A 15,221-nucleotide genomic window follows, 5' to 3' on the forward strand; every position below is an offset into this window, starting at 1 on the left:
AGAGACATGTAAACATGCAGAATACAGCGCTGCGGTCGGCAACGCCCAATATAAGACAAGTGTCTGGCGCAGTCGTTAGATCGGTTACTCCTCTTACAATGGCAGGTTTTTAAGATGTGAGTTTGAACATGGTGTTAATGTATAGTCGCCGTACAAACGAGGGGACACAGCATCTCCATGGTAGCAATGAAGTGGGGATTTTCCCGTACGACCACTTCACGAGTGAATATCAGGACCCCGATAAAACATCAAATGTCCGACATCGCTGCAGCCGGAAAAAGATCCTGCAAGAACGGGACCAACGACAACTGAAGAGAATCGTTCAGCGTGGCAGAAGAACAACTCTTCCACAAATTGCTGCAGATTTCAATGGTGGGCCATCAACAAGGGTCAGCGTGTGAACCATTCAGAAACATCATCGATATGGGCTTTCTGAGCTAAAGGCTCGCTCGTGTAACCCTGCTGACTGCACGACACTAAGCTTTATGCCTCACCTGGGCTCGTCAACGCCGACATGGACTGTTGAGGACTGGAAACATGTTGCCGGGTCAGATAAGTCTCGTTTCAAATTGTATTGACCAGATGGACATGTACAGGTATGGAGACAACCTCATGAATCCATGGACCCTGCGTGTCAGCTGGGGACTGTTCAAGCTGCTGGAGACTCTGTAATGGTATGGGGCGTGTGCAGTTGGAGTGATATAGGACCCCTGATACGTCTAGATACGACTCTGACAGGTCATCCATACATAAGCATCCTGTCTGACCACCTGCATCCGTTCATGTCCAGTGTTTATTCCGACGGACTTGGCAATACCAGCAGGAAGAGATGAATAATGCGACACCCCACACGTCCAGAACTGCTAAAGAGTGGCTCCAGGAACACTCTTCTGAGTTTAAACACTTCCGCTGGCCATTAAACTCCCCAGTCATGAGCATTATATAGCGTATCTGGGATGCGTTCCTACATGCTGTTCACAAGATATATCCATCCCTGGTACTCCTACGGATTTATGGACAGCCCTGCAGGGCTCATGGTGTCAGTTCTCTCCAGTACTACTTCAGACATTAGTCGAGTCCATGCCACGTCGTGTTGCGGCACTTCGGCATGCTCGCGGGGGCACTACATGGTATTAGGCAGGTGTAGCAGTTTCTCTGGCTCTTCAGTGTATATCTCTTTGGTTTGTTTTTGATTTCACAAGTCTTGATTACACATTTAATTTGTATGTGTCTCATGTGCGCCTGTGACGTTATCACCCCGTTCGGTGTGATTTGTGTTCGTTATGTATCGTTTACTTGTTATGATCTTCGTTTGTTTGTGCATGACCTGTATCTTTTCATCAAAGGCAACAGCTTGTGTAAATAGCCGACTGAGTTTGACACGCTAAGGCATAACTAAAAATGTGAAACTAAAGCTCTGCGAGAGAAGTCAGCCCGCTTAAAAATATGTTTTCCAGACAGGAAGGATGTTCCTTACAAATCACGAACGCCAGCAGGTTATAATATAACGTGATATATTCAGGCTTCGTGCAGAGTGAGCCTTTACGAAGAAGTGTTGTATGGCTGCTTTCAAAACAACTTAGGTATGCAGAAGAACATCGAAACAATGAACGACCAGTGCTGGGAACAACCTCGACACTGAAATCGTGAGAAAGACCCTAGTGCCCGAGTCACACGCCAGCTCACACAAGATAGGAAATTTACACCCTGTACAGAGAGCTGTGGTCATGAAATGGCGGTCAGTCATTGAGCAGCATGCAAATTTAGTTCAGAGATGACAGCGTCAAGTTATGGATGAGGAGAGGAGAGAGGAGTCGGTGAAACAGCACGGAAGCTAGAGGACATGGCTCTTCCTTCCACCACCAACATTCGCCTTCCGACAGCGTGGGAACGTTGCTCCGGCTACGGGAACATACTGCGGCGACCTGTAACTGCGGGCGACGTTCCGGACTCCCGCTGCACAGCTGTGTGCCACCGTGCAGAGTAGTGATGGGCAAACTCGTTCATCCTTGGGAACTAGTGCACTGCTGATCGTTCTTTTTTGGGAACCGTTCGTTTTTAATCGTTCACCGTTCATATGTGCTTGGTATATGGTTCTTATGAAAAACTGAAAACTAGTAGTGTAGGTGACTGAAGGATGGAGGGCACCAAGAGGGGGCACTTGCCTCCCCCCTGGAGTATAGAGTTTTTATTCATTGCAGAATTCTTACAAACTTTTAGAAGTAATTTCTGTGATTCTGCAGAACGTCTCGTTTAGCCAACTGTAGCGTTGTGTGACTGATCGCAGGGAAATAATATAGGGTGGCGCACGGAAAACCGGCCCCGAGTACAGACTGCACGCCAATTACGGACGATGTGTTGCCCTTTACGAGCAGATACAACAAACAGACAAACATGTAATAATTAGGCAGTGAAGAAATAACAAGCAAATGCAAGCAACAATGGCAAAACAATCGATGACGATGTGTAGAGAGCTCGAGAAGAGAGCATGAAAATCTCACGCGACGCGCATGGGCTATAGCACATGTAGTCTTGTAAAACTGTTGGTGGCTGTTTCCCAACTTTATAGACCACAAGTGTCATGTATAAAATTCTTCGTTCCACTTCCATTACATAGCTATGCTACATTGTGAACAATAATCGTTTACACCCTATATATACTTCACGTTGTCTCTGAGTTCGTAGAAGAAGAAGACTTTATGGAAGCATAAAATAAAATGTGGTTTTCTCATCATACTTGCGTCACACGCTTAGTAAAAATTAGGTTATTATGTTACATTATTAAAGTTAATGCAGCAATAATAATAATAATTAAGTTTGCAGTTGTAAAGTTTTTGGTTTGAAATCTCCTTCTGAACAAATGTTTTTTGAGATAATAAGTAAATACGATTTTATGGCAATCAATGTGCTTTTAAATGGAGAGTGACCGCTTTTCCTACTGAGCCAAAATGATCCACAACCTACTTTTTTTTCTCGAAAAGAAACCAAACTAGCAGGTAATGCAAATTGGAAACAACCAAATTTAAAAATTAGAGCCTTCCTAAATTTAATGTTTTGTTTATGAAAGATACATAAAAGGTGTTTAATTGAATTTTCTTACACTAAATAGTAAGCAAATTATTGAAAGTTAGTTGCTAAATCAAGTCGATGAAACCAAATAAATATGCAGTGAACTAATATGCCCTTTTGTTACCTGAAAAGATGTTCCTATTACATACAACGTAATTTTTATCTAATTTAAGTAACGATAAAATACTTTTTGATTGCCGGTCGTGGACACTGAATAGCCAGACGCAAGTGCAAGAACAGTTTGGAACATGTCAGATGGGCGAGCGTAGTGAACGAAACGAACAACTGGATACTGAACTAACTAGGAGCAGTCGGCAGTGGAACTGAGACAGATGGTCATGCGAAGAACGACGAGTGCGGCCGATGGAGACCGAAACTGAGACGAACACGCGACCGAGGCTGGAACGAGAACTGCCGAAGTGAAAGCCGCGATCGAAGTGAACTAATGAACTATGAACCGATCGTTCCTAGTTCCCGGGAACTATAAGTAGACCGCCGCGACCGAAGTGAACTATGAACCGATTGTTCTCGTTCCTGGGAACTATAAGTAGACCGCCGCGACCGAAGTGAACTATGAACCGATCGTTCCTCGTTCCCAGAGACTATAAGTAGACCGCCACGACCAAAGTGAACTATGAACCGATCGTTCCTTGGAATTCTTTCCTCTGTCTTTTCGTTCATCTTGGTGAACCGTTCCTTTGCACCTGTTCGTTAGCGAACCACCCATCTCTAGTGCAGAGCATCTGACACGCACTGCACACTCCCAGGCGACGCGCCGTTCCAAGCCAGCGCATCTCGCCATCAACACCACATGACAAATGTCCATGAAGAATGTTGAGCTGAATCAATCCTCCCATTCCTTAATAATTGAATTGTGTCTATGCTTAGTCAAATCGCATCTGAGATTTGTAATTTTTTGTTTTGTTTTGTGTGCAAAAGTTACTGAAATACAAGGGTCACTCCAAAAGAAATGCACACTATTTTTTAAAAAATCCATCTTTTATTCTACATTTTTTAAAGTTTTACAGTGTGTAGATACATCCTTTAGGAACAATATTTTCATTTCTGAACATAATTTCCATTCCTCTCAACTGCCTTACGCCATCTTGGAACCAGCGCCTGTATACCCGCATGGTAAAATTCTGGACCAACCTGTTGGAGCCACTGTTTGGCAGCGTGCACAAGGGAGTCATCTTCAAACCTTGTTCCACGAAGAGAGTCTTTCAGTTTCTCAAAGAGATGATAGTCACATGGAGCCAGGTCAGGACTGTAAGGCGGGTGTTTCAGTGTTGTCCATCCGAGTTTCGTAATCGCTTTCATGGTTTTTTGACTGACATGTGACCGTACATTGTCGTGCAACAGCAAAACATCCTGCTTTTGCTGATGTGGTCGAACACGACTCAGTCAAGCTTGAAGTTTCTTCAGTGTCGTCACATCTTCTTCAGAATTTATTGTGGTTCCACTTGGCATGATGTCCACAAGCAAGAGTCCATCAGAAACGAAAAACACCAAAGCCGTAACTTGTCCAGCAAATGGTTCAAATGGCTCTGAGCACTATGGGACTTAACTTCTGAGGTCATCAGTCCCCTAGAACTTAGAACTACTTAAACCTAACTAACCTAAGGACATCACACACATCCATGCCCGGAGCAGGATTCGAACCTGCGACAGTAGTGGTCACATGCTTCCAGACTGTAGCACCTAGAACCGCTCGGCCACTCCTGCTGGCTTTTCCAGCAGAAGGTGTGAATTTGCGTGATGCCACTCCATTGATTGCGTCTTCGTCTATGGTGAAAAATGATGCAGCCATGATTCATCACCTGTCACAATTCTTCCAAGTAATTCATCTCCACCATTCTCGTACTATTCCAAAAATTCTCTGCATACCGTTTTTCTTGTTTCTTTGTGAGCCACTGTCAACATCCTGGAAACCCAACTGGCACAAACCTGTTTTAACGCCAACACTTTCAGTACTGGTTGTTTCAAATGGCTCTGAACACTATGGGACTTAACTTCTAAGGTCATCAGTCCCCTAGAACTTAGAACTACTTAAACCTAACTAACCTAAGGACATCACACACATCCATGCCCGAGGCAGGATTCGAACCTGCGTCCGTAGCGGTCGCGCGGTTCCAGACTGTAGCGCCTAGAACCGCTCGGCCACCCTGGCAGGCCTTTCAGTATTCTGCAAACACTTCCTTCCCCTATCCCAACGTAGCGCGACAATTTGTTCACTGTGATGCGTCTGTCAGCAGTCACCAATTCTTTAACTCTCTGCACATTGTCTGGAGTGTGCGCAGTACAAGGCCTGCCACAGCGAGGACAATCCTGAACATTGCCATGCCCGCTTTCATCGAGTAACCTGCTTGCCCACCAATTAACTGTATTGCTATCGACAGCGGCATCTCCATACACCTTTGTCAACTTCTTGTGATTGTTTCACACTGTCTCGTTTTCACGGCACAGGAATTCTATGACAGCACGTAGCTTATGACAAACGTCAAGTGTAGCAGCCATCTTGCACACATGCTGTGACGAAGCCACTCACGGGAACAGGTTGGACTAAGTTTGAAAACAAGCGGGAAGGATGTATCTACATACTGTAAAACTTTCACACATGCAGAATGAAAACTGTATTTTTACAAAAATAGTGTGCATTTCTTTTGGAGTGACCCTCGTAAATGCAGTTACTTCATGTTTCATCCATCTAGACAGACTGTTCCATTTGCTTTTCCATCCAATAATCTCATAATATTTAGTGTTTAATTTCGTTTACTTGGCTTCCAACCTGAGGAAAACTCCCAGAGTTGTATATTTGATGTTCACTTCTTGGATACCTTGTACTTCGTTTGTTTTCACCGTTGATAGGAAATATTTCCTCACCTATGGTCACTGATGCAGGATCAGCCTTATGATTACTGATTCCCTCTTATACATTAACTGTTTCGAGAAATTCGGGTTTGTTAGTTACTAGGAAATCGGTGAAGTCACCCTCATGAGTAGGTTCTGTAAACGTCTGAACTATTTTTAAGAAAAAAACATTCAGAATAATATTAAACGAATTCATGGTTCTGATACCAGTTTGAATCGCACGATCTATAGTTGGCAAATTGGAGCTTGCTACTACATTAGCATAATAAGGAAACGCTCATGATATTCTCCAAGTTTTCTGTAAATCTTGCTGCCGCCACAGCCCCTGAGATTTGGCGTCTGAAGAGAATCGAATTATCGCATTTGACTCACCTTTAATGTTTACAGTCACTGAGATTATTTCTCGTTCTGAATCTTTAACATTCTCAGTTGGAACTCTAAATAGCTGTGCAACTCGCTTCCCGCCTCCCGTGCAGGGTTAGCTGACTGAAGTAAATCCGCCAATTATTTAAAGGAAGAGAGGATAGCCCCAAAACTCAGGCAGCAAGTGTAATTTGTGTTGACATGTTCTAAGATTTGCAGGAGTGGTAGCGGCCTAATTTGTCTCTCTCTCGTTGCTCTTAGGTACAGCAGGCAACGAATCCAGCATCTCCGTGTGGCTGTCAGACTGCGGGGTCCGGCAAAGGTATCAGACGTCGGTCTGAATATACCCCTCGACAGACAATGCTGCTGCTGAATTGGAGGTGGCTGTGTGAAGGCTGCGGCTGCCATAAGACGAAAATTTCTGATTGGCTAACGTTCATGACGCTGTAAGGGAGGATGGTTGGTGTCATTATGTATGACCCGACAGATGTTTCTGCAGTCTTTGCAGTTTCCTCGCTATACTATGTCCCTTCTAGTGATACTTTTCAAAAGTGATTACGTAGTTTAAAGAGTTTCACAAGTTTTCAAATATGTGCACCACATATTAAATGGATGATAGAAGTTTCTCGTTGCCACCAGAGTATCTCTTGTCATAATAGTTCCAGTGACGCATTTGACTTAGAGTATGTTTCATCGGTGTATGAGAAACACAATGCATGTGAAAGAATTGATGAGCACAGTTTACAGACGCAAGTTAGATTTGAAAAACACTGCATAGCATTGTCAGTAATGTGGGAGTACGATGGAAACAGAGACTTTAATGTTAGACATTGAAATATTTGAAGAAATTAAAGTTTCACATTGAAAAGAAAAATAATTCCTCTTATTTTTTAGTGGTATGGTCCAAAATTAATTAAGAGGGCGCCTACAAAGAAGTTGTTTATAACATGTTCTTGCATACCATCCTGTCAAATAGGACTCTTAGAACTAGGTAATCCATTTTAACGTGGAGTCTGTGCCCTGCCGTAACTTGGCATTTTTCGCATTAACAAATGGTTGCCAGAGGTGAAAGAAGCAATAAAGGGGATAAGGTCACAGTATCTATGCGGTTTTGAAATCCAGACCTTTAGTTTAAGTCTGTTATTAACTGACTGTGCATAGAAACTGATACCTGCTACCAGTTAGACATATAACTGCAGGATTTTACTAGTGGGGAACCCACTTCTTTCTATATATCTCGTGTAGCTCACGAGAATAAAGATGGGAGCTACAAAGTAAGGAAAGGCAGCAATAACTTCCAAATTGAAATTGTCCTTCAGATATACGAGCTGCTGCTTTAGTTCATTTGTCAGAACTGCTACTGCCATATAGGATCACGAGCCGGACGGGGTGGCCGAGCAGTTTTGGCGCTACAGTCTGGAACTGCGCAACCGCTACAGTCGCAGGTTCGAATCCTGCCTCGGGTATGGATGTGTGTGTGGTGTCCTTAGGTTAGTTGGGCTTGAGTAATTCTAAGTTCTAGGATACTGATAACCTCAGAAGTTGGGTCCCATAGTGCTCAGAGCCATTTGAACCATTTTTTAGGATCACAATATCGTGACTGTAGTGACATCCATCGGTTCATGCATAACGCCCCTGGCCCATCCAGGCTGCAGCTGGCGCCTAGCAGTAGGTCATGATGAAGTGGTCCATGAATATTGTCCATCTCATTGTGGAAGATAGCATAGAGCAGACGTTGATTCGAAGACCAGATGCATCTGGCTGGACGCCCTGCTTTTATAGAATGCAAGACCAGTCTTGTAGCGGTTGAGGTCACACACGTAGCCTGTCAAGTGACGTCGAAATGTCTCCAAATGCTGTCATTGGTCCAGCACCTGTGTCGTGATTGGAGACCAACTGGCATAATGTTAGTGCTCAGCTTGCAGGCGTTGGCGAGCATTCAGATTTTAGCATTGGGTCCTATCTTGTGCTTGCGCCGCTACAATAGTCTTACTTCTCATGTTAGCAGATGGTGACACAGCCCCCCCCCCACACTCCCCCCCCCCCCACCACCACCACAACCACCACCAGCAATGTCAAGGTCAAAACTTTCTTCCCGAGAAACCTTGACGGTGAGGTGACGTAACGTTCTGTCCCGTTGACAGCCTTTGTGAATGCCACCACTAAAATGTACAGAATGTTTTGACATCAGGTGTGGATGATCTCAAAATCTTACTTGAACCGTTCGGTACTGGATTAATCAAATGGTAGTTGTGTTGGCGTGTCGTCTAGTGTAAACACATCTCCATTTGACTGTGACGTTGCCCTCTCGTCCTGTGCGCTCCGTTGACATCTAGTGTGAATCGATCATTCACTGCACCACATCTCATATAGACTTCTTGGACTTTTAAGATGTACCATCGTAGCAGCTATGATGCAAAGAGTTACTGTGATAATGATGTATTCAAAGTTGTATAGATCATATTACCGTCACCTCGTTTACATGTAGCTTCCACAACGGAATTTCGTAAACCAATTTCCCAATACTGCTTCTGGGTGGTCATGGCTTGGATCGTCTGGTGATGGGGGGTCTAGGAGAGGTGAAGGTCAAGGGTGACAACAAGGTACTTGAGGGTCGGGGTGAGGTTGATAGGATGGCCGTAGACAGTGAGATAAAAATCTAGGAGATGGAAGGAAAGGGTAGTGTTGCCTACAATGATTGTCTGGGTTTTGGAAGAATTGACCTCGAGCAGCCACTGGTTACACCAAATGGTGATCTGGTCAAGATGGGATTAGAGAAGGTGCTGAGCATTGCAGGGTCGGGGTGAGGGCGAGGAAGGCGGTGTCATTGGCATATTGGAGAAGGTGTAAGTGCGGTGAAGGCAGTGGAATCTCCACCATGTAAAGAAGGTTGAAAAGAGGGGAGAGGACGGAAGCTTGGGGCACACTAGCGGAGGGGTGGAAGGTGTAGGAATCCGTGTTATGGATGGAGACATAGGAAGGACGGTGAGAAAGGAAGGAGGCGATCGTTAATAGGAACGGTGAAGGTTTGGAGCCTTAATAGGAGACCGGAATGCCATACGCGGTCGTAGGCAGACTCAAGGTCGAGAGAGAGGAAGATGGCGGGGCGACGGGAATTTAATTGTTGGGAGAGGAGGTTAGTTCGGTGAAGGAGAGGGTTATCGGTACACAAGGACGGCCGAAAGCCACATTGGGCAGAGGGAAGGAGGCGGTGCTGGTGGATGGGTCAGATGAGGATGGATTCCAGGAACTTGCTGAAGACCAAAGTAAGGCTCATGGGACGGTAGAAGGAGACAGCGGATGGCGGTTTGCCACATTTGAGGAACATCAGGATCCGGGAGGTTTTCCACAGGTCGGGGTAGAAGCAAGTGGACAACACCACATGTCTGGCCAGGGTGTAGAGGAAGGAGGCGGGAGCTTCACGGAGGTGATGGTAGGTAACATGGTTGTGACCGGGAGCAGTGTTGCGTTTCGCGCGTTGTGTAGCTATGATATCTTGAGTGGTGATCGGGATGTTGAGTTCAGTGTGTGTAATGTTTCCAGAATGAGATTTTCACTCTGCAGCGGAGTGAAAATCTCATTCTGGAAACATCCCCCAGGCTGTGGCTAAGCCATGTCTCCACAGTATCCTTTCTTTCAGGAGTGCTAGTTCTGCATGTTTCGCAGAAGAGCTTCTGTAAAGTTTGGAAGGTAGGAGATGGATACTGGCAGAAGTAAAGCTGTGAGTACCGGGCGTGAGTCGTGCTTCGGTAGCTCAGTTGGTAGAGCACTTGCCCGCGAAAGGCAAAGGTCCCGAGTTCGAGTCTCGGTCGGGCACACAGTTTTAATCTGCCAGGAAGTTTCATATCAGCGCACACTCCGCTGCAGAGTGAAAATCTCATTCTGGAAACATCCCCCAGGCTGTGGCTAAGCCATGTCTCCACAGTATCCTTTCTTTCAGTAGTGCTAGTTCTGCATGGTTCGCAGAAGAGCTTCTGTAAAGTTTGGAAGGTAGGAGACGGATACTGGCAGAAGTAAAGCTGTGAGTACCGGCCGTGAGTCGTGCTTCGGTAGCTCAGTTGGTAGAGCACTTGCCCGCGAAAGGCAAAGGTCCCGAGTTCGAGTCTCGGTCGGGCACACAGTTTTAATCTGCGTGTGTAATGTTGTCCAAGTACTGGAAGTCAGGAGCGTGTGGAGGGGCAGAGGTGTCAGTTCGATCACGGTCATCAGGGAAGAGTGAGTAAAAAAGTTGAAATATTAGACTGAACCTATTTACAGCTCGTCTAACTGAAGAGAAATAACGAGTGTGCTAACTAAATCAGAAACTGTAACAGGCGCCATATCCATCTGGGCTGGCATGATCCCTTTAGACCTCAACATGCAAACACTACAGGAAGAAACGGTTTCCGAAATTCCGTTTTCTTCTTCCGGAAGATGTGTCGCATGTAAACCTTGTGATTGTAAATATCGCATCTCGGTTTGATTCGAAATGGTCGATCACCATATCGATGGAGACAACAAAATACGTCACAGAAATATACAATATGGTGGATAGGTGAGGTGGGTAGGATGATAAGGGTTCCGCCTAACATTTTGCATCGTTTTCTACATTACAATGAACTTAGCACGTAATAAATATCATATAGAGACTACGAATATCGCAGGTTTTCAAGCAGCATGTTTCTTGCACTGACATAGCTTTGTATTATAGTAATTGATGTATGAAATTGTCTGTTTTCCTTATCGCAACCAATTGGCATTAAGGACAGTGACAGCTCTGTGTGCGTGTTTATTTCTATTAGTGAACGGTTTTCGAAAGTTGTGTCATAAGCATTTGGTCCAGTGATTAGCATAGAGCAAGTAAACAATTCTGTCATAAATCGGTGGTAGCTATTCGCATAGTGTTAGGGATACAGTACCATTGTCACAGTGAAATGCAGGAAAGTATTTACATAGCAAGAACGAATTTTGTTTCAAAAGCTGTAGATTCTGCTGAGAAGAATGTTTCCACACGTGTTATACGTATGGGCACTGTTGTGAAGATAGTAACAGTTTGCGCACAGAAAGAAAGTGTCAATTTCGTAGTCAAAGGAAACGAAGATGAATCACAAGAGTGTGTTGTGTGGAGCAGTGAGAAAAGTAACTTCATCCCATTGTTAGATGTTTTATGGGAAGCGTTTTGTGGTGTTCCATCACCTTTGGACCGCGTTCGCATAGCAGACAATTCACGACTCTGTCATGAACTAGCGAGAGTTGATGTTGGAATGGTTGTGAATCTTCTTCCTGCCCATGAAAATTCAACTGACTTCCCTGTACCGTCTATCGTAAGATACAAAGGTCCCGTACCAGAGATGGGGAGTGGATATTATTTTGGCCTCGAAATATTGGTAAATCATAATGCAACGCCTGAAGTTACTTCCCGTAGCATTATTTTGCAGTAGACTTGTTCATTGTTATTGTCGCAGTTATGTAGTGCGAATTCTACTGAAATATTCGTCGAATTTGTAGAGAACGTCGTAAACTGAATTACTGTAATGTATATTGTTTTTTATAATTACTTTTTTGTGGGAGCTATTGTGAGAGGTTGGGTAGTGCTTAGTGAAAGACGATAATAGCGATTGCCAAATTGAAAATCCAGAAACGTAGTTTGTTTTCTTATCCAATAAAAAAAAAATGCTGAGAGTCCTTTTTTGTCCCCAAAAACACGATCTCGCACGAAATTGATTGTAGTGGATCTGCTAGTGCTTACAGTAACAACTTTCGGACAATACTTTCTGAAGTGTCGTAGCTAACAGTAGAATTTGAAAACATTGTTGCAGTCAGTGTCTCGGAAAGATCTCTATTGTTGATATCCACTTCTTGCTTACAGACTTCACATGATGCACAAAACAGTTGTATTGACGTACATCATATCAAATGAAATATTTGCACTGTTGAGGTTAAATAATCTTGAAGTATATTATTGCATTGCGTAGACAGTGAGTGTTATTTGGTATTAAAAAGTTGAGTATTATTTTTGGCTAGGTATATGTGATACTATTTTGCCACAGTAATATTGCACTATGAGGGAAAATGTGCTATAGACAGTTTGAGTAATGTTGTTAACGAACACTGCCTTTTTTACATAGAAAAGCGTTGTTGCCAGATGTGCTATTGCTATTTAAGAAGAGATATTTAAATAATCAAATGAGATGGTGAGTTTGAGGTTACAGTTTGTTGCCCATCTAAAGGTCAATTGACTACATACGACTGTTGATGGAATTGTTTATAATGTGGAAGTTGTAAGGAAGAAATATGTTTAATTTTGTTTAAAATTGAAATTTCTTTTTGTGTTGTATCAAAAATTTTGTAATGTTAAAATTAATTTACTGCATCCATCTGTTGATAGAATTGTTTATAATGTGGAAGTTGTAAAGAAGAAATATGTTTAGTTTGGTTTAAAATTCAACTTTCTTTTAGTTCTGTATCAAAAATTTTGTAATGTTGAAATTAATTTTTGAAACAGCTTGTAGATACCCACTCTCCCTTTCATGTGTGGTATTGACTATTGTTGTCAATCTCAAACTGGACAAAAGGTTGTTGGCAGCTTATCAGAGGATACAGCTGTGCTTTGTGGCTTCCAGTATTCAACACAGCTTCAGTAGGTGCCTACAAGATTTTAGTGTTTAGCTCCACCCTCCCCCCCCGCATGCAGTTGTAGTTAATAAGAGTCCTGGAATGAGGATTCCTAAATGATTTACTATTATTCTTATAGAAATAGAATGTGAACTTAATAGATTTCTTCTTTGCACGTTTGCTTTAGTGCCAGACCATTAATCAAAAGGTCTGCGATTCAGACCCTGATTTTAATCAATCGCGTATCACCTCTGGCAATGTTGGTTATGTGCTAAATGCCAAGTTACACCATGGTTCTGAGTCCAGATTAGTCTGTAGGTCGCCCTATAAGTTAATTCTATCTTTGCATGCCAACTTGGCATGATTGAGAAGAATAAGTCCCCCCTTATATATATACATATATATAACCCTTTTGTGTGTGTGTGTCCAATAGTGATTGTCGATCGAAGTCACAGGGTCCAAACGATACATGTTGAACATGTGATCTTAAATTGATTATGCGACTCTGGTGGCAGGTGTTATGTGTATGTTCACAGTGGTCACTACACCAATGACAAGGGAAGAGCATTACATAAATACTTGTAATTACAAAGGAGACGACTTACCTTACTCATAGTCGGTGTTGTCATCGTGTGAAACTCCTTGTAATGTGTACGCTACGGGAACAATTCTGTTTTTGCCATAGCCTTGGTAAACTCTGCCAATATCGTGCAAGAATATGGGTAGCGTGTCACATGCATTAACTTTTCCCTGCAAACACAAGTTGTGGAAGTAGAGGTACTGAAACAAGTACAGTTCGTCTCTTTGTCCTGGATGCCTCTCTCTTTTAATGGAAGGCTTAACAGATTTCCATAGCTGATCGATGTTATGAGTGTGCACACTGAGGTCACCCGAAGAAGCGGACTCTTACAGAGTGGTTGACGAACTCGTGGTTGAATCCTTCTGCTTTGAGTGTCTTGTAGGACTGAAACTCGCCTGTAATGACTTTACTACCAGGGAGTATGAAGTGCTTTATCAGACACACTAAAGTGACCTTGTCTATGGACAATACTAAGACAACAAAACACTTCCGGGACTCTCTTTCAATTCCACCGAATACCCAGATGTGATCGATTTCACTCTTTGAAGCTCGTCTTCTCTGATTCTTCCTTCTTGCTCAGTCCACCAATTGGTACACTATCGTTTGTCACTACCACATAACACAGTTCTCTACAAAACCCAAAATAGTTGCACACGGTATTAGCAGATAAGTCACTTTTTGATGCTGTTGCTTGTAAGGTGTAGTCTTGAATCCAGCAAGATAGAAGAATTACGCTAGTGTGGCTGGATAAGTTGGAAGAGTCAAACTATGTATTCTTCCTGATACTCATTTGTTTTCCCCACTGTCCGCAATGAAATTGTAATGGTATTTCAGCACTGAAACTCTTCTTACGAAGTTTTACACACTTTGCACCTTCACAGTCTACACGGTCCCTCCTTTCCTTGGCTGGTAGTACTCCATATTTGCGACAAAAAGTCAAACAATTTTCTACACTGGATAAGCTTGGAATTAGATTTTTCCATGTGTGAGAATCCGTTGAAGAAACGTCAAACACCAGATATCCTACTCACTACTGACATAAATCAGCTGTGTTTCCCTACCAACTCACAAATAATTCACGGAGTTACGTAATTTAGAGCAACTAAGGGAATGACGGAAAACAGATTAAAATGACAATCACAAATAATTGACCATAATGCCCGCCACCAGTCACATGATCGATTTAGGATTGCACGTTCGATATGTATCGTTTGGACCCCACAACTTTGATAGGCAGTCATTCTTGGATATTACCCATTTTTTTAGATGAGGAGAGTTGTTTGGGCTCATTCCTGGTCCAAAAATAAAAAGGTAGGATGTCATGTAAATAGATGGGCAGCTGGGGAAGTCTCCCCGTTCATAGAAACTGTTATATTTATGTGTCTGGGAAATAGCACAGAATTAATTGTTTCATTTGTGACCAAGAACATTATGCAACACAGTTACAAATTGTCAAACTCAGGAAAATTTAGGATTTAGTGAACATCATGAGCCAACTGTTTATTCTTTGAACCGTGGTGTATATGTTGCATAGGTGGCTTTTATGATGTTCTTGTTTAGATGGTTTTGTGTGTGCGTGTGTGCGCGCGTGTGTGTGTGTGTGTGTGTGTGTGTGTGTGTGTGTGTGTGTGTGTGTGTGTGTGTGTTCCAGGGTCTCATTTTTTTTTTCAGATGGTGGCCCAAATTATGTTGTTTACTTGAGCTTTGTAAGTCTAGTAGAAATGGTGTGTGTATTGTAGATCAC

General features: G+C 43.1%; 1 protein-coding gene across 8 annotated transcripts in view; it reads left to right on the forward strand.

Moving 5' to 3' along the window:
* The window catches only part of LOC126273178 (uncharacterized), a 131,571-nt gene that overhangs the window by 22,595 nt on the left and 93,755 nt on the right, over positions 1 to 15,221 (forward strand). Inside the window, exons 1-2 of one of the 8 annotated variants that reach the window (XM_049976674.1) lie at positions 10,816 to 10,842; positions 12,411 to 12,476. The exons of 2 other annotated variants lie outside the window; for them this stretch is intronic. In XM_049976674.1, coding sequence (XP_049832631.1) covers positions 12,474 to 12,476 — 3 coding nt within the window. In that variant the 5' untranslated portion in view covers positions 10,816 to 10,842; positions 12,411 to 12,473. Of the gene's footprint in view, positions 1 to 10,810; positions 12,477 to 15,221 lie in introns of those variants that run through there. 5 more of the 8 variants (XM_049976673.1, XM_049976671.1, XM_049976667.1 and 2 more) reach the window with 5 other exon arrangements.

Source organism: Schistocerca gregaria, chromosome 5 (assembly GCF_023897955.1).
Source record: "Schistocerca gregaria isolate iqSchGreg1 chromosome 5, iqSchGreg1.2, whole genome shotgun sequence".
Lineage (NCBI taxonomy): Eukaryota > Metazoa > Arthropoda > Insecta > Orthoptera > Acrididae > Schistocerca > Schistocerca gregaria.